At 41.9% G+C, this 26,709-nt stretch overlaps 1 protein-coding gene across 1 annotated transcript in view; it reads right to left on the reverse strand.

The window, feature by feature from the left end:
- Positions 1 to 887: 887 nt before the first annotated feature.
- The window catches only part of TEX14 (testis expressed 14, intercellular bridge forming factor), a 73,267-nt gene continuing 47,445 nt past the window's right edge, over positions 888 to 26,709 (reverse strand). Inside the window, exons 22-32 of the mRNA XM_059379005.1 lie at positions 17,098 to 17,160; positions 16,469 to 16,596; positions 15,421 to 15,626; positions 13,603 to 13,699; positions 12,125 to 12,199; positions 9,762 to 9,839; positions 8,932 to 9,031; positions 4,933 to 5,025; positions 2,935 to 3,044; positions 1,700 to 1,751; positions 888 to 1,260 (exon numbers count right to left, since the gene is read on the reverse strand). Coding sequence (XP_059234988.1) covers positions 1,224 to 1,260; positions 1,700 to 1,751; positions 2,935 to 3,044; positions 4,933 to 5,025; positions 8,932 to 9,031; positions 9,762 to 9,839; positions 12,125 to 12,199; positions 13,603 to 13,699; positions 15,421 to 15,626; positions 16,469 to 16,596; positions 17,098 to 17,160 — 1,039 coding nt within the window. The 3' untranslated portion in view covers positions 888 to 1,223. The remainder of the gene's footprint in view (positions 1,261 to 1,699; positions 1,752 to 2,934; positions 3,045 to 4,932; positions 5,026 to 8,931; positions 9,032 to 9,761; positions 9,840 to 12,124; positions 12,200 to 13,602; positions 13,700 to 15,420; positions 15,627 to 16,468; positions 16,597 to 17,097; positions 17,161 to 26,709) is intronic.

Here is a 26,709-nt window from a genome sequence, read left to right on the forward strand (position 1 = left end):
TATCATGCTGCTATCAGCCCTTATATTTTTATGTATGTTGGTTTTGTGTCACCAATTAAAGGTTTATGAGAGGAAGGATTATATATTACAAGTCCCTGTATGCTCCAAGTTTCTTACACATAGTATTATTTGTAAAGTAGTTTGCTTTGATTTTCTTCTGGTTATAATGACAAGCATCTATCTCTTGATTCAAAATGGTCAAACAGATTTGTACCTTCTTATTTTATTTGTGCAGGCTAAAATTCTTTGGTGCTAGTAAGAATTGTATGAATATGACCATCCTCAACAGGAACAATTCAGTTTTCACAAACAAAAGACCTATTATTTATTTGCTAAGAATAAAATGTTAGCTGGCTAGTACTGTACAACAGCACACAGCTTCTAAGAAAAAGTTTTTATTCATATGTGAAGGCTCTAAACTTGAGGTAGATGAAGGTATATCGATCCTCTAAAAACCAGGCTACACATGTGTATACATCTGGCCAGTAGTCACTAGCTGCTAAATTAGAAAAAAGGTTGTGATCTTCATCTTACCACAATTTCATCCTCTAAGGCACTAATGAGGTGAGGTATACAATCTGAAATATACAGAAATGATGTTTGTTTACCTTAAAGAGTTCAAAATATCTTGGACTTTTATTCTGAGCTGTAGTTTCATCATGTAAGTCAATTCTAGCTGGAATGGGAATATGGCAATCCTAGCCAAGAGGAGGGTAGTATTTCTAGTCTAAAATACAGATGACTGGTGCCGGTTTATAGGAGAGGTGGTAGCAGTAGCTGCTTATACATCCAACTTTATAACAGATATTGAAGACTCTTTGGGTGGCAGTTCCTCTCCCAATAACTAAAACAAAGAAATTTCTCTTACACAGCTAAAACCTAAATGGTATTAATAGTAAACATTTTATTATATAAGATGAGTTAAAGTTTCAAAAATCTTAAACAACAAAACCAAAAACCATTCTGGAAACAATGAGAAAATTTTACAACAAAAGCTGCCTTTCACTTTTCAGAAATGTGAACTAAAAATAAATTGTTAAATGTGCAAACAGTTAAGTGTGCAAACAGAAAGGGCCAGTGGTTCCGTCTACTGCGGCGGCTGAACAAAGTGTAAGCTTGGGGGTCACTGCCCTGATGGTGTCTGAAGCAGATGAGGAGAGGCTGGAGCTCACCAGCAGGATGCTTGAACTCTGGCCAGGAGTCCACCTGCGATCCAAATGCCATCAGTCTGACAAGTCACTCTGATCCAGCACGATTATCCTGTGTGTGTATTTTTTAAAAAACAACAACAAAAAAAGGAGTTTTGAGTTGGTGTACATGTTTTTTAAAGACACAAACAGCAGTTTCTTTCTATTCAACTGAACACACGGGAAAGGGATTTGGATCTTTATAAATTCAAAGGGGATAATCAACTAGCATATCATGGGAATGCACAATGACTGCAAAGCAACGGATAGCACCATTCTGTCTTCCCTGTCTAAAACTGCTCTTGTGCTGACTCTACTATTTTACCAAAGTTGGCATGAATTTCCCCTTATATTTTAATTAACTATAAACATTAACAGATTAAAAAAATCCAGCAACTTTGAATTCATTATCATTTTAAAAAATTATCAGTAACTTGATCATTCATGTTTAAAGCCTGCTCCTATTTCTACAGACAGTGAACTTTGACCTATAAGCATATCCAACTCATTACCTGGATGGCTCAGACCAACCCAGTCGCTTCCAAAAACAGGGTTTTAGTTCCTCTTGATGAAATATAGAAAGAAGAAAACACAACCAGATTACTGTCTGGGTCAAAGTGTGCCAGGATTTAGAAGTCACATTACAATGTTCTCTCTCTAGTTTAGGGTGGACAACAGTCGTTTTCTTCTACAGAGAGAGAATCTTTCTAAAAACACGGTTAATGGGCATTCCCTCCTAACATTCCGCAGCTCCCCGTCATAGCCATGGACACTAATGCTAATTCACAAAGCCCCTGCGTTATGTTCTCAGTGATTTCAACACTAGCTAAATGCTCACACACACTGGGCCTTGTGCCAGTCAGGGTCCCAGAGGAAATCAAGTACACCCCAAGCCCTTTAATGAGGTGACGACTTACACAGGTACAGTCAGAGTTAAGGGAGCAAACAAGGGATGGCAAGACATCCAGTGACTAGCAGCAGACGCAAGCCATTATCACTCCTAAGTCTAAAGGGACTGTGATGGAGGTGGGACAGAACAGTTACTGGAACCCAGTGACAGCTGCAGCTGAGAAGGACAGGCTGCCTTACAGAAGCTGTGCTTCTGGGGGGATACCACTTCTATGCAGAGACGAGGTGCACTGACCAATGGGAAGCCTGCTGGCCAGGAAACCCAGGAGATACAGTCCACAAAGCAAAAACAGGGCAGACAAAGGAGGAGAATGAGAATGAACCAGGGAAGGGATGTAAGGGATACCAGATATTTTGAAAGAGTTAATATTTCTAACTTCCTAAATAGGAGGAACCTAAACATAGAGGGGTGTCATTTGTGAATGATGCCTAAAGCTCTGTTGAAATAGTTTTGAAATAAGATTAATTTATACCTCTCGAATTACTTGTAGACTCCACTTAATTTCCACAGTTTATGATTTCTTATAAGATTCTACAGCCTCTGTGTGAGCTAAATATATTACTCCTTTGAAGACACTAGACAATTAGAAGCAAAACATCTTTCCAGACAGTGTGCAAGATAAGATGAGGAGACTAGCCAAAGGCTTGCTTAGAAATAGAATTGGATTTTGTTACGGTTTTGTGATGAAGATATGACTGGCAATTAACAGAAAACATAGGCTGAACTACAGGAGAAAAACACAGAAGGATTAGGTATCGCATCTGGGAAATATTTCTAAATAACTAAGATGTTCATCACAGTCCAAAGACTCCAAGCTAAACAATCATTCATTCATACCTTCTTCAGAAGTTCCTAAAAAGCTGTCCGATTTCCTTCTCTCTGATTTGATCCTTTCTTCTCCTTTTCTTTTCTTTTCACCAGCTTCTTGATCCTTAATATTTTCCTCCCTTCAATGGCAATGATTTCAAGCATCAAACCATATGCACAATGCCCAGGAGAACAGGACTGTTCCAAAGAAATCACAATAGATAGCACTAGTGGCCAGGCATTGGGTTGTGTGCAGTAACATACATGAACACATTTAATTCTTATTACTTCTATATGAGGGAGTCACCAGTACCATTACCATCCCCATTAAGTGATGGGAAAACTGAGGCACAGAGAAGTAAGGTACAGGCCTCACTAAGTCCTGGAACTGGGATCCAACCCAAGAAGTCTGTCCCAGACTTTGCTCTCAACCTCTAGGCTATATTATTCACCTCCACCCAACCCCCACAAAGCATTTCACTTATGTTCTAATTGGTGTCCTTTTTATAACCACCATTTATTTTATTATCTCACTTTATTTCCTGAAACTCTCTCTGAAGTATCCGATTAAAGTATCTAATGATTTTAAGGACCATGTTTGCCAAACTAGTAAGCAGAAAGCATCTGCCCCACACAACGGTAAGCTGCTGAAGGGCAGAGACATCCATCCCTCTGCTTCAGCACAGCACCTGGCTCACTGTCCATGCTCAAAAGATGCTGGCTCAACCAACTTGACACTGTTTAGGGATTTTTCTTCTGTTCTCATTAGCTAAATATTCAAAACAAAATATGTAAAATGAGAGAGAAAATAAAGCCAGCTAGAGCAAAAAGGATTTTTCCCTCCTAATCTCTCATCACTAACATAATCATAGGCTCTAGAATTGGAGGAAGCCTTCAGGCTCTCTTCTACCTCCAGCCAAATGTCTGGACCCAGTGTTGTCTAGCCTGCGCTTGAGTGGGAGGAGCTTCCAGTCAAGGGAGTGTAAAGGCAGTAGTTTTCTCTATCAGAAAGCTATGGCTCTTAGAAAGCATATGCTTTGCTAAATAAAAAATACCTAACTCTGCAGTTTATAGTCACTAGCTCTGTCCTTTGGGGAAGAAGAGAGTAAGCACACACTCTTCACTTTATAGTATCTCTGGTGTTTGAGGGCAGCTATCAATTCTTCTACCCCATCTGTGCTTCTCAGGCTAAGCCTCTCCAGTGACTTTCATGGTTTCCAGAAGTCTGACTGTTCTAGGGCCACCCTCTCCTGTTTGCCAACATCTCTTTTAAAATATGGCACCCAGAAAGACACCCCACACTATGTCCCAGGAGTCCTCTCTCTAGTGTGAAACATCGCCTTGCTTGGACAATACAATTGTCTATCCAGCATTAATGCTGCACTGACCTTTTTAGCATCAAACTGAGACCTCATGGAGTCGCTACTTATGGACTCTTCAAGAAAAATTTATTGAATTCTTACCATGTCTCGAAGTCCATGCTAAATGCTGAGCATATAAAAATAAGACACAACTTCCTCCCTCCAATGAAATTACAGTGAGGAGGACCTTCCAGTCCAAAATTCTCCATTTGGCCAGATCCCTCGCATTCTACACAGTTCAGTGCTAACCTTCATCTTTTAGAGAAATCTAACATTTCCACCTGTCAAGAATATTTTGAACCCACAGTCTACCACCTATCACATTAGCATTCATTCTTAGATTTGTGTTATCTAAAAATTTGATAAGCATGCCTTTTCTGATTTAATTCAAATGACTGATGAAATGTTGCAGGTGACAGGGCCAAGGTACAGCCATCTTAGAGGGCTCTCTGTATACTAATATCAGTCTGAGAATCAGTATCTTGAGTACTGTAGGTGGCTGGAGGAAGAGGGGCTGACAGGAGTCAAGGCTGGCTTAACAACAGCAATGTAATGACATCACCAGACACTCATTCTTTAAGGAGTCAAGGTATTTTTTAAAAAACCTAAAATCTAGACCTCCTTCCTGAAAAAGAAGAAAATGATCCTCTGATGGGAGAACAATAACCTTGTAGAGCCTTCAGGGAGATCTTGTAGCCCCGTGTTGTCCTCGGGGGGCTGTAGCCATCTTTCCAGGTCCTCATCGAGAGTAGAGTGAGCTCTGTCCAAGGGCAAGTGAAGAAATTTGAGACCATTCTTATCCCATGACAAGGAGGCAAAGTGTTTTAGAGTGGGAAAGGCCCTTCAAACCAGTGCTTTCACTGTACACATGAGAAAATAAGAACTCGGTGAGATTGTATCTAGAGCAGCAGAGGTCACTTAGATCTGATTTAAATGCAGACCAAACTCTTCTTTAGGCCCTTGACCGAAAGCCTCAGCACCCCTAAGAATAGTTATCTCCCAAAGTCCAATGTTAGACTCAGTCTCAATTCTAGGTCATTAAGTCAATTTCCATCTGAGGTTAGAATTGTACACTCACTCCTACACCTACTTTGGAGGAAGAACTACCTCTGAGGCTACAGGATGCAGACAGTGTTTTCGGAAGGCCTGAAAAGTTGCTCTGTGGGCCTCTATCTGTGCCCAGTACAGCCAGCCCTTTCGGAAAACAGTAATAGCAGCTAACTTTGAATCAAGAGCAAAGCACTTTATACAACCAAATTTAACTTGGATTTTTTGAGCTAATCATCTTATCTTGCTTGAATAATGATGTACATTTTTACTGAAGGTGTTCTAAGGAGATGGAAGGGTGGGATTTATATCATACGTTATAGAAAAAAAGATTTTTTTTTGAAATTATTATTTTTTAAATATTTCACTTACTTATCAGTGAGAGAGAGAGAGAGAGTGTGCACAAGCAAGGGAGCAGCAGACAGAAGAAGTAGGATCCCCACTCAGTAAGAAGCCCAAGAGCAGGACTCAATCCCAGGACCCTGGGATCATGGCCAGAGACTGAGGCAGATGCTTAATTGACTGAGCCACCCAGGCGTCCCTAGAAAAAGATTACTAAAACTTTAAAGAAGTATGTATCTTCTCCCACTTTTGCCTGTTTTTTTTTTTTTTTTTCTGTCTCCCCAGGAAGGACCTTCCTTGCAGGTCCCAGGACTCCAGTCTCCTCCTCTACTTCCCAGACTTCCCTTACAAGTCTCTTTCTTTTCCTTCCTCACACAGAATAATTTAGCCCTTGCAGAGTGTGCCGGAAACTGGATTCACTATCTAAAAGATATTCATAGCACTCTTCTCCTTTGCCTTCCTCTTCTATAGCAGCTAAAAAGCTAAAAACCCAATTTATAGTCTCCCTTGCAACTTAGGGTGGTCATGCATCACATTTGGCCACTGAGATATAAGTGGGCAGGCACTGCTGGGGAGGGCTTCTGGGAAAGTTTCTGCTCTCCAGATAAAAAGGGGCAGAGTCACAATATTCCTTTGCCCCACACTTTTATCTCTGCCTGGTGTGTGGATAGTAGCCATCTTGCAACGAGGAGGTGACAAGTCTGAAAATAAAGGTCAACATGCCATGGTGGCAAAGCAAGAATATCAAAGAGCCTAAGTCCCTGGTCACATCACCAAGCTGCTACAGCAGGCATGCCCTGCCAACCAATGGGACTGCCTCTTGTGTGAGACAAACCCATCAAAGCACAATGGTGGGGTTTTCTATCATCTGCAGCTGAAAGAATTCTGCAGGCTACCCTAAGGATTCTCAGGACCAGGATTAGGATAAGGGGAATCGTACAAAGATAGATTCAGATCTTCTTTTTCTTCAAATTTTAGACATTCTGCTCATCGTGGATTTTTTGGCATCAATTTTCATTTTTAAAAATACTGCATTAAAATAATCCATCTTAACTCCTGTGTTTTTTAAAATAAAGACTTTATTTATTTATTTGACAGAGATATAGAAAGCACAAGTAGGAAGAACAGCAGGTGGAGGGAGAGGGAGAAGCAGGCTCTCTGCTGAGCTGGGAGCCTGATGCAGAGCTCGATCCCAGGACCCTTGGGAAGACAGACACTTAACCAAGTAAGCCACCGAGGTGCCCCCAACCTCTGCATTTTTTGGTGTCTTCTCCTTCAACTTTGTGCCTAAGGATTGTGTCTCACTCATCTCACACCAGTCCTATTCCTGAATCACGGAACAAGGCAAGAGAAGTCAGAAGGCATGAGAGGTGAACTGAAGTGGTGTACCCTGCAGCATGGGTCAAAGGAGAGCCCTGAATCAGGAATGGAATGGGGTTTTTTGAGGCAACCTTGTGTTTTTAGACTCAACTGTCTGGATGATTGCCCCCATTTTTCTCTTATTTGGCTACAAAGATCTAAAAATTCTCTTCCAAGGCCTTTAACTGAAACATTTTTGAAAAAAGCCGAAACCTGGGGCGCCTGGGTGGCTCAGTGGGTTAAGCCGCTGCCTTCGGCTCAGGGCATGATCTCAGGGTCCTGGGATCGAGTCCCGCATCGGGCTCTCTGCTCAGCAGGGAGCCTGCTTCCTCCTCTCTCTCTCTGCCTGCCTCTCTGCCTACTTGTGATCTCTCTGTCAAATAAATAAAAAAAATCTTAAAAAAAAAAAAAAAAAAAAAAAAGAAAAAAAAAAAAAAAAAAAAAAAAAGCCGAAACCTATGTCCGCCTCGCAAAATGAAGTAAAAACAAACAAAAACAGAAAAAAAGCAACTTGACAAGAAAAAAGTCCTATTAAAAAATGGGCAAAAGGGACATCTGGGTGGCTCAGTGGGTTAAGCCTCTGCCTTCGGCCCAGGTCATGGTCTCAGGGTCCTGGGATCGAGCCCCGCATTGGGCTCTCTGCTCAGCGGGGAGCCTGCTTCCATCCCCCACACCGTCTGCCTCTATGCCTATTCGTGCTCTCTCTGCCAAATAAATAAATAAAATCTTCAAAAAAAAAAAATGGGCAAAAGACTTGAATGGTTATTTCTCCAGAGAAAGTCTACAAATGGCCATGGACCATATGAAAAGTTGCTCAACATCACTCATCACTGGGGAAATACAAATCAAAACCACAACGAGATATCACCTCATACTCATTCCACTAAAGAGGCTAATATCAAAAAAAAAAAGAAAGAAAATAACAAGTATTGGCAAGGATGTGAAGAAACTGGAGCCCTTGTGCACTGTTGGTAGGAATGTAAAATGGTGCAGCTGCTGTGGAAAACAGTATGGTATTTCCTCAAAAAATTAAAAATAGATTTACCATGTGATCCAGCAACACCACTTCAGGGTACATATCCAAAATAATTGAAAGCAGGATATCCAGAAGAGATATTTGTATACCTATGTTCATAGAAGCATTATTCACAGTAGGCAAAAGGTAGAAGTAACCCAGTACCTATTAATAAATGAATGGATTAACAAAATGTAACACACACACACACAGAGGAATTCAGACTTAAAAAAGAAGGAAATTCTGGGGCACCTGGGTGGTTCAGTTGGTTAAGTGTCTGCCTTCAGCTCAGGTCATGATCCTGGGCCCTGGGATTGGGCCCCACATCAGGCTCCCTGCTCAGCAGGGAACCTGATCTCCCCCTCCCTCTGCTGCTGCTGCGCCCCCTTGCTTGTGTGGCACACTCTCTCTCTCTCTCAAATAAAATAGTTAAAAAAAGAAGAAGAAGAAGGAAACTCTGACCATGTTGCATGGATGAACCCTAAGGATATTATGCTAAGTGAAATAAACCAGTTACGAAAGATAAATAATGAATGACTTCACTTTATGAGGTATCAGGAGGAGTCAAACACATAGAAGCAGAAAGTAGAAAGGCAGTTGCTAGGAATTGAGGAAAGGGGGAATGGGCAGTTGGTTTTTAACGAGTACAGTTTCAGTTTTGTAAGACGAATAAGTTCAAGAGACTGTTTGCACAACAATGTGAATAAACTTAACACTACTGAACTGTTAGGTTTATCTTATGACAATGGTAATTAAAAACAAAAAACTTTCAGGAATAGGGGCTATTAGGACAATATGAAGAAAGACCCTTTCTTCCCGTCTTATTTGTCAATATCAGAAGACAAACTAATGCAAACTGATATGTACACTAAATCCTTTCAGAAATCCAGCTTTTTCTGTTACCTCTCTGTGTCCTCTTCTAGATCCTGAGTTTCTTTGGTCCAAAGCATACTGCTATCTTCTTTTTCACAGTTAGTTTCTTGTTCTTCTAAGTGCCTTTGGTCTAAAAACAGTTGAAAGACTTTATTAGAACAACATCAAAAAACAATTGAGAAATTTTGCCTTAAAATTAAGGCTAATCAGTGCTCCCTGAAGTATGCATTGCACGACTTCTTCCCACGAGAACCAGAGACCAGGTGGCAGTCCGCAGGGCGCCTGTATTCACAGCAGCTGCTTCTGGGGTCTTGGGAGCTCTCTGGTGCCAGGTGAAGCAACAGGAAACCTCACCTGTGCCAAGACTCAAGAGAGACAGAGGAAGCAGAGCAAGCAGAAGAAAGAAAGGGCACATAGAAGAAGAGGCAGGAGACCCTGGAAACAAATTGCCCAGATTTACGTGGGGGACTACCCTGATTTTACTTGTTAGATGTTTCTAGGTTGAAGCCCCAAGGAAGGAATTTGGGTGGGGAAGTGTAGAACCCTTTAATCTATGCCAAGCATTTCATAATGGTATCTCATTTCATCCTGCCAGCAGTCCTGTGAAGGGAAGGTTTGTTCACTATCTTATAATGTAGCGGGCACTGTGCATACCTCAGGAGGTAGGAATTATCATCCACATTTTACAGATGAGGATGACTGAGGCTCAGAGACATGAAATCATTTGCAGTACAAAAGTGGCAACTGAGGTGGAAGTGTCCCTGACTTCAAGGTCCACAGGACCCCAGATGTACCAATGTGTTGCCAAAGACAGTGTTACAGCAAGGCCCTGATGAAAAGGACCTGGGTAGTTGGCTTACCTTTTGCAGTGATGCCTAGATGACTTGCTGAGTTCTCCCCCAACACTCTGGATGAGGCCTGCTGCTTCTTCAAGTGCTCTGTTACAAGTATACAAAAGCAGAAGGCAACTTACTTCTTCCTTTACATATCACACCATTCTCTAGGGCAGTGGTTCTCGAAGAGCAGCCCTCAGATCAGCCTCAGTATACTCACTCAGTTATACTCAGCATACTCTGACTTAGAAGCGCAAATTCTCAGGCCTCATTCCAGACCTACTGAGTCAGAAACTCGGGGGGTGGGGCCAAGCAATCATATCTTACAAGCCCTCCAGGTTACTCTGACAGCTGGTAAAGTTTGAGAACCATTGGTCTATGTCGTTCAATTCCCTCCAACAGTAAAAATAAAAACAAAAATGGTAACGATGATAGGTCACATTTGCAGAGCCCTACGTGGCAGGTACTGTTTTTAATTTACACACATTCATTCAAGATTAATGTTTGCAATCTTCACAACAACCCTACAAGACTGATCATGTGATTGCCAATTCTGTTTAGCAGATGAGGAAATGAAGGTAAAGAAAGGTTGAGGACCTTGCCTGGTATCACATAGAGAGTAAGATGCAGAGCTGGGATTTAAACCTAGATGGTCCAGCTCTAAGATCTATTCTCCTAATCTGTATTTTATTCTCTCTCAAATAGTGTGGAACAACATCAAAGCAACTTCCAATTTTTCCCACCTCTGTAGCCTATATTTCATATTTTTACTAAGTTTATGAAGAGACAGAAGGCAAAGAATATCCATAATTTCTAGTTCCTAAAGAATTGACTGCAAGACCAAGACAAGTGTCTGCTAGACCCTGCATACTGCTTTGCATTTGCTAGCTTTACAGTATGGTTCAAGTGCTCCCAGAGCAAAGCAGGAAGATAGATGGGAGGCAGCGCACACACAGGGACCATGGGTTCCCTGATGCAGCCCTATTGTGTGCAGGCACAGGGCTCTCTCTTCCTGCAAGTCAGGAAATAGGCCCTTCCTGCCACTCCTGGGCATCAAGGGGCCCCATTTGATTATTTCAAATAATCTGAAATTTAAAATTCCATTTTTATCCTTGTTAAAATAGTCCCCTGTTGATCTTAAAGGATCATCTTTATCCTAGGGTTCAAGAGGATCCTCCCCTTTAGGCCCTTGTCAGAAGACTAGAGCTTTGGATGTGGGTCCTCCCAAAGAACAGGTGTCAGCACCAGGGCACTCCCCAAAGCTCTCTTGAGGTGGAACAACAGAATAATATACAATCATTGCATGGGAGTGTCCATTATTAGGAGAAACTACCCAGGTGCCCTTGTGCTTTTGTCTTTCTGGGAAATTGCTGACTCATGTCAAAGTACAGACATCGCCTAGAAACCTGATCCAGATAATTCCCATATGTAAAATGAGGGAGGGTTTCTGCAGCATATACCGTGGTACAGCTGTGCCATGAGGCAGAGCCCAGGATGAAACCTGCTAACAGCTGCTGAAATGGGGGAGTCCATATGGTGACTAAGAGAGAAGACAGCAGGATCCAGAGAGAAAGTATCACTAAGGTCAAACTGCAAAGTATCCTAAAAATCCTGCCGTAAGTCATGACCAAGAACAAATGACACTGAGAATTTACCTGAGCTGGACATGTATAGGTGACCTCTACTCTTACAAGCAGCAGTTCTATTGTTATACTAAGAAAAGCAACTAGAGAGAAGGAATTTGCAAAGACTCCTGGGGATCTCTATAGAAGGAAAGGGTGTAGGGCTGGGAGCCCTAAGAGCTTAACCCAACAACCCTGTGACCCTGTGGAATTGGAGGAGAGGTGTGATGAGGTAAGAAGGGCCCATGAGTATAGAAAAAGAAACTAAGGAAGGTTCTGGCAGTTCTGACTCTGGCACCCTAGTTCTTGTGCCACTAAAAAAGTAACTCATCCATGATCCCGATACCTTAAATACCTCCCGCTGATGGCAAAACTGAAAAGTACAGGATATGTCTTGGCCTCAGTAGCTAGACACCACGCCTCCAAATTATCATTGGTTTGGTTCAAAAAGGAAGTGAAAAATTCCTTTAATAAAAGAATTTCATCTTAATAAACCACTCAAATAGTGTTATTTCTCTTAGAATCATTTCCATAGGTCCTTTAAGTAACAAAATGACAACAGACACAGGCTAATTATCCTGGCCAGGTTTCAGTAGTAGTGCGAGGCCCATTTCATTGGAAAACCGCTCCTTCCTGAATTGTACATTCTATGAGACATTCTGAGAGGCTTTTGTACCAGTGCTTACACATGAGACAAAGAACCACACTGTGGTCAGTGACCATAACAAAAAAGGCCACGGAGCACATTCGGTATTGAACATCCCTTACCAATTTCATCAAGCAGCTCTTGAGATGGTGGTGGTAGCTCATCAATGTGACGCTGTGAAATGGCTTCTACTAGTGCTTAAAAAAGATAAAGGGGAAAATGACTTAATACCTTCCTGGCCCTGAACTGGATTTTCACAGCTTCCACATAGACTTAGGACCTCTCAACAGTAAAACAAACTAAGGCAGGGAGATAGCCTTTCTTTCACATTAGCAGTCCTACCTGAGACCTCCTAACATGTGAATGGGTTTACTCCCCCTTTTACTTCAAACCCTTTCCTACTTTGCCCCATACCCACCACAGTACTGCCTGATCCGTGTCCTTTCCTTCTCAAGGATATTGGGGTACATGAGGTACAAATTCTTACTAAGTGGCTGGGGGCTCGCAGAGGGATAGAGAGGCTCTGAACCACTCAAAATGAACAAAACATAAAGTGGGAGGTCTTTCTCTATAGATTATCAGGCCAAGGGATACAAAGCAACCATTCTTTCGGCCTTTCCCTAACTGCTCAGTTGTAACACTAACCAAAACCCCTCAGCATAATTCACAAAAATCCAAGAACTGTGCCAAAACATAAGACATTAAAATTAGTATAGCAAAGGCAAAACACCTCAAGGGCTGTTAATATTCTCATATCTTTTGATTTGAAAACTATCTCTTAAGAATCTATCCTGAGAAAGGTATCAGAGGTGCAGACAAAGATTTTCGTACAAAAAGCAAAAATTAGAAAACAATATAGAGGCGCCTGGGTGGCTCAGTGGGTTAAGCCTCTGCCTTCGGCTCAAGTCATGATCCCAGAGTCCTGGGATTGAGCCCCGCATCTGGCTCTCTGCTCAGCAGGGGGTCTGCTCCCCACTGCCCCCCATCTGCCTGCCTCTCTGCCTACTTGTGATTTCTGTCAAATAAATAAATAAAATCTTTAAAAAAAAAAAACAATATAAATCTTCAACATAAAGGCTTGGTTAAGCAATATATATAGAATGGACTATTGTAACTTCCACTGACTAAGGGGAAATCCTCAAAATATAGCATCAAAGAATAAAAAAAAGCCCAGAGCTGACACACAGTTATGATCTCAACTATGCTAAAAATATATACATTTTTGTATATTTCTAGAAATATGAAATTAGAGGGATGCCTGCCTGGCTCAGTCAGTACAGCATGCAACCCTTCGTCTTGGGGTCTTGAGTTTGAGCCCCACATTGGGCAGAGAGTTTATTAAAAAAAAAAAAAAAAAAAGATGAAAAAGATACATACCAAAATAATACAAGAAGTTTAAAAACTGGTGGTAGAATTAAATAGTAGGTTTTTTTATAGCTCTTTTTAATTCTCTAAGTTTAATGAATATGTTTTACTTTTATAATCAGAGGGAAAATAGCATTTCTATTTGAATCTAATGTAGCATCAAAGATGAGACTAAGGTTCCCTTAAATTGGATTTTTTTTTTTTTTTGGTCCTATTTTTATATTAAACACATTACCTTTCGGCAGGCTCCTTCTCTGGGTGGCATGGGACGATATGTCAGGTGACTTAGCAATGCTGGAGGAACCAGCCCCAGTAAATGCAGACAATCTTTTCTATAAGTAAGACATAAACATGGTAATTGATGACACATGCATTGAGCTCTAAAGACCCATGAAGTTCACTTACTTCCAAGATTAAGCCTGTGTTTCACTGATGGAAGAAGCCACTTGTTTTGTTGATTGAGTCAAACTCCTTCTAAAGGTCCCTCCTCTGCAATCCCTTCTCACCCCTCTTTGCCTCCCCAGTGCTCAGTACCTGCCTTTGTGTTGGATCACACCAGCCTTTCTCACTAGATGGGGAGCTCCTCCAGAGCAGAGACTATGTCTATCTTATTTATATTTGGATGCCTAGAAGAGGACCTGGCAAGCTATCTGGCACTTAGAACCTGCCCAATTAACAGATGGCTGAATGAAGCATAAAGTTATTTATCGCCCTACTTCAGAGTGGACCTTTTGTGAGTCAAATGCCCAAAGATGACAGTTGGGGTACCTAGGTGGCTCATTGGGTTAAACCACTGCCTTCGGCTCAGGCCATGATCTCAGGGTCCTGGGATTGAGCCCCACATCGGGCTCTCTGCTCAGCAGGGAGCCTGCTTCCACCCCTCTCTCTGCCTGCCTCTCTGCCTACTTGGGATCTCTCTCCCTGTCAAATAAAAATATAAAATAAAAAAATTAAAAAAAAAAAAAGAAGATGACAGTTGATTTTTTTTTTTTAAGATTTTATTTATTTATTTGGCAGAGAGAAATCACAAGTAGGCAGAGAGACAAGAGGGGGGTTGGGGGGAAGCAGGCTCCCCGCTGAGCAGAGAGCCCGAAAAAGGACTCGATTATAGGACCCTGAGCTCATACCCTGAGCCGAAGGCAGAGGCTTAACCCACTGAGCCACCCAGGCACCCAACAGATGATTTTTAATTGAGGGCCAAAGCAAGACATCGATCTGCCTATAGAATGGTCAACAGATTTTTAATGAACAGTACCAAATAAGGAATTTGTAGTCTTCTTGAAGAGATCATACATATGAAATATGAGGGAGAGAGAAGGGGAAAAAGAAAAGGATAGCGGGGGAGGAGGAGGAGAGAGGAGAAGGTAGTACACAAAATATGTGTTTTTATTGCAGACTATTGGTCCAGGAGCTCAGACAAGGTGATCAGTCAAAACTCTCAGAGAACCAAGCAGAGGAGGCATCAAAGGGAGAACTCAAGCCTCCTCAAGTGAGGAGGAGATGTGTAGACAGAAAGTACACTGCAGGTGAAGGTAGTAGCATCATAAACTGTGGCAGTTTGGCTCTTTAAAGAAATTGCCAGGCCACCTAGGTGACTCAGTCAGTTAAGCATCTGTCTTCAACTCGTGTTGTGAACCCAGGATCCTGGGACTGAGCCCCGAGTCAGGCTCCCTGCTCAGCAGGGAGACTACATCTCCCTCTGCCTGCTACTCTCCCTGCTTGTGTGCTTGCTCTCTCACTCTCTCTCTCTAAAATAAGTAAATAAAATCTTTAAAAAAAAAAAAAAAAAAAAAGGAAGGAAGGAAGGAAGAAAAAGAAAGAAAGAAATTAATTGCCAAACATTATTTCTGGTGCGGGGGCAGGGGGGGGACACAAAAACCCAAGATATATCCTATAATACAGACTCAGAGAGACACCCCAAGGAGGCCTAGAGAAGATCCAGCTTGTTTCTTGTTTTCTTTGTAAAATAGATTTGGAGAAATCTTAGTACTTTGGATCCCTAAAGCCGTTGGGTTGACTCCATGAGCATGGAAAGTGCAGTCAGTATACTTACAAGATCAGTCAATCTTGAAGGGACAGTTTCAGAGGAAGTAAGAAAGGAATCTAGGCTCTTTGCTTTCTCTCGAACTGTTGAAAATGTATCAGATGAAGTTTGAATAGATTCCTGACTGTTCCAGCATGAGGTAGACCCTGTTTTAATCTGAAATGTGATACTTTCAAGGCAGTCTTTATACTGGCTGGCAGCTGAAGAACTTGACCCTGTTGTAGAAAAGAGGGCAATCATTGTCCAGGTCCTTTACATTATTAAAAAACAAAAACATAAAACTCTATATCTATTCCAGGGATTCTCTGAATTGTTAATAACTAAAATAACTGCTGATATGAGACATAACTCCTCAAAGTTAAAAAAAAAAAAAAAAAAAAAAAAGACAGTCTCTAAACTTGGCCATCAAAATAAAGGGAGATTATTTGAACCACAAATATACTGGGACTAAAGACACCACAGAAAGGCTATTTGATGCTGGTTGTTAAGATTGCAGGACTCAAAACTATGTACATTTAAGCACAATAGGTTTTGAGTTACAAACAGCAGAGAAGCCAATGTATTTGCACTAAATTTAGTAGTGCTAGAGTACAAAGTACAGTTTGCATTTGCATGTCTCTACCACCTAAGTAAAAAAAAACTCCCAAAGCTGCTCAATAACCATCACCACCGGGCGCCTGGGTGGCTCAGTTGGTTGAGCAACTGCCTTCAGCTCAGGTCATGATCCCAGACTTCTAGGATCGAGTCCCACATCGGGTTCCCAGCTCCTTGGGGAGTCTGCTTCTCCCTCTGACCTTCTCCTTTCTCATGCTCTCTCTCACTCATTCTCCCTCAAATAAATAAATAAATAAATAAATAATCTAAAAAAAAAAATAACCATCACCACCAATGCCTACGTGGGTCCCCATGGGATTATTCCCACCAGCTCTAGAACTAAAGAGACACCTCTGCACTATGGGGAAACAGCTGCCAGTCTGTTCTCATAGCCTGACTTCCCAAAGCCAGTGGGGCAGGAACCGTTCTTCTCCCAAACACTTCTTCCCCCTGCATTGGTTACCTGGGCTGAGCGGAGTGCTGACACTTGTAGGTGCGTGGTTTATTCTGGGTGTTTTGCATGAGACTTCCTTAAAAGAACCACCTTGTTCGTAGGAGATACTGGAGAGGTCTTGAATGTCTGTCAGGGATCTAAGAAATTAAAAGCACAAAGTAATTAGGAGATGTTTAGAAAAATCAAACAATATATTCCCAAGGGGTACTTTTTAAGGATGCTTTTGACAATAATCTTTACTTGGCAGTAGGTCAAAATTAGACTATCTTAGAATATCTTATGTATCTGAAAGAGAATATTAGGGAATATCCTAAAAAGAGATAATAACTTTAAACATATCTCAGCAGCTAAAAAAAAAAACTATTTCCACAGATGAAAATATATTTATGTGGAAAACAGATTTCATCTACCTCAAGTGTAAACTTATTAACATCATCATCATGATGTATTTCCTTGATTATAAGATGCTATTGATTTAGATCACATCCTCGTAACAGCTTTTTGGTGAAAGAAACATGCTCACATTAAATGTATATGTAAAAATGGGAAGAAAGTATTCTCTTACAAATAAGGAAATACTATTCCCCTAAAACCAAGACTTTACACAGCATCTTTAGGCAACCCTTTGGTGGCCCTACATGTCTTTCTCTTTCAGCTGCTCTGGTGATTCCTTTAATGTCTCCTCTTGTTCACCTTCAGAACTGTAAGAGAGAAAGTGAGAAAAATTATATGAATTCCCTGTCAGCAGAATGCTCCAACCTGGTACAAGGGGACCAGTTTGTCAGCCCTGTGAGAAGCAGCAGGAAGGGCACTAAACTCAGAAATAAAAAGTAGGTTCTGGTCCTGGGTCTGCTACTGAGTAGCCATATGTTCTCAGGTATGTCTGGGCCTTGCTCTGGGCCTCAGTTTCCTCCCCAGAGATTAAATAAATACCCTCTAAGCATCAGCCCATCTGAAACCAGCCAATGATGGTATATGACAGTAAGTTCCTGAGGAAATCTAGAGAGCACAGGAAATCTGGTGGGCATAGAGGCTGGAGCAAAGGGCACAGCCGTGGAGCCTTATCAACTGTGAGACAGTCTCCTGCATGGATCATCAGGCGAGGCCACGAGAGACTTATGCCAAAAAATGACCAGAAAAGAATACCGAGGACAAATTTAACTTGTTTCTACTTTAATCACTGTCTAGGATTCCATTTCACTATCTGTTGAGTACAAACTACAATTGTGTATTGCTAAATTCTTCTGTATGTTTTCATATTTTTAATCTTTGCAATAATCCTATGAAACTAATGGTACAAAGGAAAGAGCACAGATTTTGGACTGAGTTGTGACTTTATTAATTCTATTCACTGGAGTATTTGTTTCTCTTCTAAGCATACAGGTGGACAGCACTTCTTGCCCTCCTTTTATAAATGGCCACATGACTTGTTGTAAACAGTGAAATATAAGTGAAAGTGACTGGAATCACTTTTGGAGAGAAACCTTAAGGTCATGTTCCCTTTTTTCCTACCTGAGCAATCAAGGAAATACAAAGATGGAGTCTTCCTCAGCCTGACTTTTGGATAGAAGATAAAGTAGCACAGAATACTTCTAGTCAATCCATGATGGACATGGAGCATGAGCAAAAAATAAATTTTTGCTGTTTTGAGGCACTCAAATCTGGGGTGGGTTGTTATATAGCATAATTTAGCCTATCCTGACCAATACATCCACTTACTAACTACAGCCTTAGAAAAAATTAACTTTGCTTTCCTTATTCGCAAAATGGAGATAACAGTATACACCTCAGAGCACTGTTACATAAATTAAATTTGAGAATACCACGTACTGGTATAGGGTAGCTGCTTAGGAAACAATAACTATAATTATTATAAATAAAAAGTTGAAAGGGAGTCCAAGATAACAGAGGAGCAGGAGACTTAAATTTTGCTAAGTCCTAGGAATTCAGCTAGATTACTATCAAACTATTCTCAACACCTACAAATTCAACTGGAGAACAAAGAAAATACCATCAACTCTATGAACAGAAAAGCGATCATTTTCTGCAAGGTGGGATGTGCAGACAAGTGAATCAGAGGTGATTTATGAGAAGATAGACCTGGGTGGAGGGTCTTTGTCAGCTGGCCACTGGCAAGTGATAGAGCAGCAGAGCACAAAATTGGAACTTTTAGAAATCTGAGCCACGAGGGATGTTTCTCTGGTGGCTAGGTAGGGGGTGGAATCCTCACTAGGACAGTGTGGTCTTGGGACCCTCAGGGTCACAGAAAGATTGGGGGGTACCCGAGTATGGCAGAACTCCCAAGTATCCGAGTGGGGAAACTGGCTGCAAAGACCGAGCCGAGGAGGGGTCTCTTAGCTTGGGATTACCATAAACTGTGATCCACAGCACAGTCTGGCCACTGCCCTTCGGGCAGGGATGCCACAAGTGGCAGATCGGGGAGACCCCCCCCCTTCCTCCACTGGGAGGAATGGCATAGGAGCGCACTGCAGGAATCTGATAGGTTTGGAGACTCTAAATGGGACAATGTGCCAGAGATAGAAATGCTCGGTCACAGGCTGGGTGAGCACAGTGTATGGCCGAAGACCAGAGAGACAGGAGGGATTGACTGCTTTTCTCTGAGAGCACACTGAGGAGTGAGGCCCCAACTCTTGGCTTCTCTGGGGCCAAAGATTGAAAGGCCACCATTTTCATTCTCAGCCTCTAAAGCTGGACAGAAAGCTTTCAAGGAACAAAAGCTGCTGAGAGCAAACCCGAGCAGATTACTCAGCCTGACTCCTGGCAAAGGTAATGCAATTCCGCCTCAGGCAGAGACACTTGAGAATCACTGCAATAGGCCCCTGCTCCAGAAGATCAACAAGAATGTCCAGCCAAGGTCACCAATCAATGAGAACTGCACTACTTCAGCGCTAGGGGAATACAGCACATAGAATTCATGGCTTTCCCCCCATGATTCTTAAGTCTTTCAACTTAAACTTCTCAAATTTTCTTTATTTTTTTCTTTTCTTTTCTTTGAATTATTCTTCTTTCCTTTTTCAACCAACTTCTTATCAGTTCTTTTTTTTTAAATCTTTTTAAATTTTTATTCTTATAGTCATATTTTATCCCTTCATTGTACTTAACCTTACTCAGTGGGTTAAGCCTCTGCCTTCGGCTCAGGTCAGGATCCCAGGGTCCTGGGATCAAGCTCTGAATCGGGCTCTCTGCTCAGCCGGAGCCTGCTTCCCCCCTCTCTTCCTGCCTCTCTGCCTACTTGTGATATCTCTCTCTCTCTCTCTGTTAAATAAATAAATAAAATCATAAAAAAAGGGACTTTGTCTTTAAAAAAAGGGGAGGGGGAATACAGCTTCTCCTAACAGACCAAAATATACCCAAAATCTAGTGTATGGCTCTGTTCTATTCACCTGCCTTATCACATTCTCTCTTTTTTTCCTTCTTCTTTCTTCAACCAACTTACCAATTGCTTTTTTAAAATCTTTTTTTAAAAATTTCATTTTTACACTCATATTCCATTCCTTCATTGAATTTAACCTTATTTTTATATAAATGAAAGTTTTTCTTTTTTTAAAATTTTGGGAGGCAGTTTCTTCTAACAGTCAAAATATACCCAAAATCTAGCAGTGGCTCTGTGCTATTCACCAGCCTGATCATATTCTTCATTTTTTATCTCCCTTTTTTTCCTTTTCCGCCTGGTTTCCGGTCTCTTCTGATTTGTTTAGTGTATATTTCTCTTGGGCTGTTGTTACTCTTTTGGCATTTTGTGTTCTTGTTCATTTATTCTTCTCCCCACAAAATGACAAAATGGAAAAACTCACCTCAGGCAATACTGACTGACTGCTAGGGACCTAATCAATAGGGACATTAGCAAGATGTCAAAACTACAGTTCAGAATAACGATTATAAAGATACTAGCTGGGCTTGAAAAAAGCATAGAAGACCCTAGAGAATCCTTTTCTGGAGAAATAAAATCTAACCAAGTCAAAATCAAAAAGGCCATTTATGAGGTACAATAAAAAATGGAGGGTCTAACTGCTAGGATAAATGAGGCAGAAGAGAGAATTCCAGACTTCAAGCTCTATTTCAAAGCTGTAATCAAGACAGTACAACAACAGTCATATAGATCAATGGAACAGAGTAGAGAGCTCAGAAATGGACCCTCAATCTTACGGTCAACTCATCTTCAACAAAGCAGGAAAGAATATTCAATGGAAGAAAGACAGTTTCTTCAACAAATGGTGTTGGGAAAATTGGACAGCCACATGCAGAAAAACGAAACTGGACCATTTCCTTGCACTATGCACAAAAATAGACTCAAAATGGATGAAAGGCCTCAATAGGAGACAAGAAATCATCAAAATCCTTGAGGAGAACACAGGCAGCAACCTCTTCGACCTCAGCCACAGCAACTCCTTCCTAGACACATTGCCAAAGGCAAGGGAAGCAAGGGCAAAAATCAACTACTGGGACTTCGTCAAGATCAAAAGCTTTTGCACAGCAAAGGAAACAGTCAACAAAAGCAAAAGACAACTGATAGAACGGGAGGAGATGTTTGCAAATGACATATCAGATAAAGGGCTAGTATCCAAAATCTACAAAGAACTTATCAAACTTAACACCCAAGGAACAAATAACCTAATCAAGAAATGGGCAGAAGAAGATATGAACAGACATTTCTGCAAAGAAGACATCCAGATGGCCAACAGACACATGTAAAAAGGCTCAACATCACTTGGCATCAGGGAAATACAAATCAAAAACTACAATGAGATACCACCTCATACCAGTCAGAATGGCTAAAATAAACAAGTCCGGAAATGACAGATGTTGGCGAGGATGCGGAGGAAGGGGAACCCTCCTACACTGTTGGTGAGAATGCAAGCTGGTGCAGCCACTCTGGAAAACAATATGGAGGTTTCTCAAAAAGTTGAAAATAGAACTACCCTATGACCAAGCAATAGCACTACTAGGTATTCACCCCAAAGATACAAATGTAGGGATCCGAAGGGACACCTGCACCCCAATGTTTATAGCAGCAATGTCCACAATAGCCAAATGATGGAAAGAGCCCAGATGTCCATTGACAGATGACTAGATAAAGAAGATGTAGTGTGTATATATACATATATATGGAACTATTATGCAACCATCAAAAAATGAAATCTTCCATTTGCAATGACATGGATGGAACTAGAGGGTATTATGCTTAGTGAAATTAGCCAATCAGAAAAAGGTAATTATCATAAGAGCTCACTGAAATGTGGAATTTGAGAAACAAGGCAGAAGATCATAGAGGAAGGGAGGGAAAAACGAAGATGAAACCAGAAAGGGAGAGAAACCATAAAGCCTCCTAATCTTAGGAAATAAATCAAGGGTTGCTGGAGTGGAGGGAGTTGGGAGGGATGAGGTGGCTGCATAATGGACATTGGGGAGGGTATGTGTTATGGTGAGCACTGTATATTATGTAAGACTGATTTAATCATAGACCTGTACCCCTGAAAAAAATGATATGTTTTATGTTAATTTAAAAAAAAAGTTGAGGGCGCCTGGGTGGCTCAGTGGGTTAAGCCGCTGCCTTCGGCTCAGGTCATGATCTCAGGGTCCTGGGATCGAGTTCTGCATCGGGCTCTCTGCTCAGCGGGGAGCCTGCTTCCTCCTCTCTCTCTCTGCCTGCCTCTCTGCCTACTTGTGATCTCTCTCTGTCAAATAAATAAATAAAATCTTTAAAAAAAAAAAAGTTTGAGGCCTAGAGATAGGGAAAATAAATTGAGTGTTATTGTATCAGACATTTTACATCTATTATTAGTTTTTATAATTAGACCTTTTCACTTGAGGTCATTGCATATTCACATGAATTTTAAAGAAACATACTTTACCCATGTTACACTGAATGGTAACATCTTGCAAATCCATAGTGTCAAACCAAGATACCAACATTGATATAGTCAAGATACAGAACATTTCCACCACCACAGGGATCCCTCATGGTGCCCTTTAAGATTTTATTTATTTATGAGAGAGAGAGAAAAGATAAGCAGGGGAAGGGGCAGAGGGAAAAGCAGAGTCCCCGCTGAGCAAGGAGCCCTCTATGACCCAAGCCTAAGGCAGATGCTTAACTGACCAAGCCACCCAGACGCCCCTCATGTTGCTGTTTTGATGAGGGAGCAGGAGGCTGGCTGAGGACAAAGCAGGAGCTGGCGCCTTGCACCCCCTCTTCACCCTTTCCCCTCCATAAGTGTAGCATCCCCAGGCAGCCCTGACTGCCACGAACAATAAGCAAATAGTTAACTTGCAGAGCTCACAATCCTGCTAGACAGGAGTCTCCCTTGGTTTACAAATGTCCTAAATCTCACTAACAAAGACAATTGATAGCAGGATTGTGACACCCCACCAAAAAGTCTCCCAACTATCTTAATGTTAATGGCTGGTCTAAAGACAACATTGATCCAGCAGCAAGGGCAAGGCCTCCGGCAGGCCTGGAACATCCTGGCACCTTGTAGGTCCTCTTTAGCATATGAAAACTCCACTGACACCTCCCTTCCCCTCACCTTCCCCCAACAGCAGGGCATATAACACGCCTATCCTCACAACCCTGGCCGGCAGCAGCTCTTCCTGCCCACGGGTCCTGTCCCCGTGCTTTAATAAACCATCATTTTGCACCAAAGATGTCTCCAGAATTCTTTCTTGGTCATCGGCTCCGGACCTCAGCCCACCAAACCTCACCTAGGTTCTAAAACTTGATCATATGGCGCCCGAACGTGGGGCTGTGAGTCTTTACATTTGGACTTTGAGCTTCGGTGCAAAATTGGTGAGTACTTTCTCTCCATTTACTCTGATTTCAGGGGCTTTTCAAGGAGTATGGTCTTACTGGAACACTTGCATGTCAATTGCTCAGGCTGTAATCCTCTAGCCCATGGCTACTCTATGGGGAGGAGAGTGTCTGCCTTTTGGCTGTAAGCTAGTACCCTGGCCGGAATGGCAATAAGACCCAGAAACTTGATGGCCTCTCTTTATTCCTGTTCTTATAGAAAGTTGTCTCTCTTGGGCACGGGACAGCCAACTAAGTCACCAGGACAGCTGCCAATCTTAAGACTCCCGTGTGAGGTTTCCTCCTGATTGATCTAATGTGATCCCCTCCACATGCCTGGTCTAGCCACTTCTGGCCACGAGACCTCCACTGGGAGCCGGCAGAAACCAGTACCCGATTGAATTAAATTGCAACCGGGGACCGTTTCCTAGGGAAGTTGGCTGTAAGGACCACATGTGTTGGAATGTCGCTTAGACCACGATGGATTTCAGTCTTTACTGTTTCTCGTCAGTGTCTTGGGCAAACCGCCTAAAGCTATGAAATTTCCCCTTGCCAATTTCCCCTTGCCAAAACTTCTCTAGCATTTCCATGGGTTAATATGGCAAAACAGTATGCAGTCTTCAGGACATAACAATAGCATGGCACAAGCATTTTAGTCCATTCACCAGGCACCCATCTGTAGCCTAGGATGCGATGGGGAAGTGGAGGGACGCCGGCACCCCTCCAGGGCCTCTTACGGCAGGAATGCCTTCTGGGGAAGGCAGGACGGTGATCAATAGCGATTTTTGTTGAGGGACGCCTCCGGTCGCTTCGCTTTTGACACCTAAAACCTCTGACCTACCCTGTGTGGGACGCCACCCAGGAGTCGGGGGATTTGGTAAAGGACCTTCATTACTTTTCTGGAAGCATGGCCTCAGTAGGCTTCTTCAGTTCCCAAGGACTCTACCTTGGGGTACCTTTTAACCCACTGGAAATAATTTGGATTGCAAAACTTAGGAAAGGACTGAGCTCCTGTAACACTGCATGGCCTCAGTGGGATCTATCAGTTAGATCGCTGCAGGAAACAGGGCAAATGGACCTAGGATACCTTCACTGCTCATACCTAGGCCTTCATTGCTCTACACCAGGACCCCAGACTAAGGGCTAAGGGGCTTTTGCAAAATGTGTTTGCCCAAATGAGTCAGCTAGTAAACTTTCTCCTGACATTGGATGGTAATTACGTAAATAAGCCTTCTAGTAAACCCAGGTTGCTGGGCCATCCCTAGCAAAGGGGATTCTGGCTTTATTTCTCTCTGTTACTCCTAATAGATGTGGGGCCTTCTCCCTCACTCACGTCCCGTGTTAATGGCTATAACTGGAGCCAACTGGGGTTGGTCTGACTCGAGACCGAGACCATAAGGAATATTCCCAAGCAGCTGCCGAAACTCTTTGTTTCGGGGAAGTTTCCCTGTGTTCTCTGGCCTGACTTGGACGGCCTAACCCCTTCCCCCTTGCTGGTGGGAAAGTATGGCGTCTGCTCCTCTGTTGGGGCTTATGAGCTCTGAAACCGGGAATCCCTTCTCTGCCTCCTGGAAGCACTTTGTTTCCTCTGTTTTCCCCTTCTGTTTCTACACCAATGTGTGTGCAGCCTGCATGACTCCCCTCTAGATCATGCACCCCAGAGCTCCTTCTCTCTTCACTGTCAAGGAGCAAGAAGAGCACCCCCTGGACCTAACACTCCCCACTCCAGATCTTCCCACGCATGTCTCAGGTAAACATTCAAAGTGGAGTGGGCCCAGGTGGAACGTTAATCAGTATTGGAACTAAGTTAAGTTTGTTGGTTTAATTAAGATAGATGCGTCTTTGAAGTTAACAGCAGTAAATGTGAAGCTTTTATTCTATCAAAGTTTACTGAAGGTCAAATAAGCTTGTGTTACTTGTTAATTTGTTAGCAAAGAAATGACTAAACTGATGGTTAATTGTCTATCTCAAAGTTCTTTTTTTTTTTTTAAAGATTTTATTTATTTATTTGACAGAGAGAGATGACAAGTAGATGGAGAGAGAAGCAGGCAGAGAGAGAGAGAGGGAAGCAGGCTCCCTGCCGAGCAGAGAGCCCGATATGGGACTTGATCCCAGGACCCTGAGATCATGACCTGAGCCGAAGGCAGCGGCTTAAACCACTGAGCCACCCAGGTGCCCTCTATCTCAAAGTTCTAATGGGTAATTGCTGAAGTAACTTTCAAAGTCTTTGGTAACCTGAAAGTTTTTTAAAGTTTTGCTTGGATGACAAATGGAAATAAATTGTGGACATCTAGGTCCTAACCAAACAGGATAAAATGCTAAGTCGTTAATTACTGGATGTAGGTTTGTGCTTTTGACTTCTTACTGCAAAGAAACTAAGAGTATTTAAAACTGTTGGTAGGGGCGCCTGGGTGGCTCAGTGGGTTAAGCCGCTGCCTTCGGCTCAGGTCATGATCTCAGGGTCCTGGGATCGAGCCCCGCATCGGGCTCTCTGCTCGGCAGGGAGCCTGCTTCCCTCTCTCTCTGCCTGCCTCTCCATCTACTTGTGATTTCTCTCTGTAAAATAAATAAATAAAATCTTTAAAAAAAAAAATAAAACTGTTGGTAAACGTGTTTGGCACTTTTCATAAATTTGCACTGTTTCATAAATTTGTCATCTAAAGAATTGTTGTAACAGTTCACAATTGGTTAATAACTAAAGGTGTTTCTAAGAATACAAAGTTCTAGAATACAAAGTTCTGCTTAGTGAAACTAAGACTGATGGAAATAAAGGGAAACTCTGTATGTAGGAAAGTAGGAGATATGTAAGTAAGATTTAAGGAATGGGAATACATTTTGTTGAAGGTAAAGGAAGGTAATTTTGTCCTAAATGAGATGGTTGTTTGGAAGGAAATGACTTGGGACAAAACCTGAATGCAAAGGAAAGTTGTAGAAGGTTTGTGAAGGGAAATCTTCAGAAAAGGAATTTTAGCTATGGTCAAGAATGAACTAAGATTGAAATGAATAGGTTTTAAAGGTACATTGGTGCAAGACTGAAATTCTCTGTTCAAAAGGACAATGTTTTCTTAGATCAATTGATCTGCTGTTAAGAAAATGTAAATGGTTTTCTCTTTGCCTGCCCCGAAAAACCAGTTTCTATGTTTTGTTTTATTAGGTGTTTAACATCCCTAACTATATTTAGGCATGTGCTTCAAAACTTTCTAAGATTTTAGCAAATGTTGACAAGATTTAAATTGTAAATCTCTTTAACTCAGGCTTTTCCTTGGTATGTGAAGTTGCTCATGAAGTACTACTGAACCAGTGACAAACATTGGGTTACATTTGGGAAAATACTATAACTCTTCTAGAGATTCTACGCACTTCCTAAAGTTTTAACGTTTTGAGAGATCACCGCTTGATACTGTAATTATGGGAATGTTATGTGTCACAGAAATTGTAACCTGAT

This window comes from Mustela nigripes, chromosome 16 (assembly GCF_022355385.1).
Source record: "Mustela nigripes isolate SB6536 chromosome 16, MUSNIG.SB6536, whole genome shotgun sequence".
In the NCBI taxonomy this organism is placed as follows: Eukaryota; Metazoa; Chordata; class Mammalia; order Carnivora; family Mustelidae; genus Mustela; species Mustela nigripes.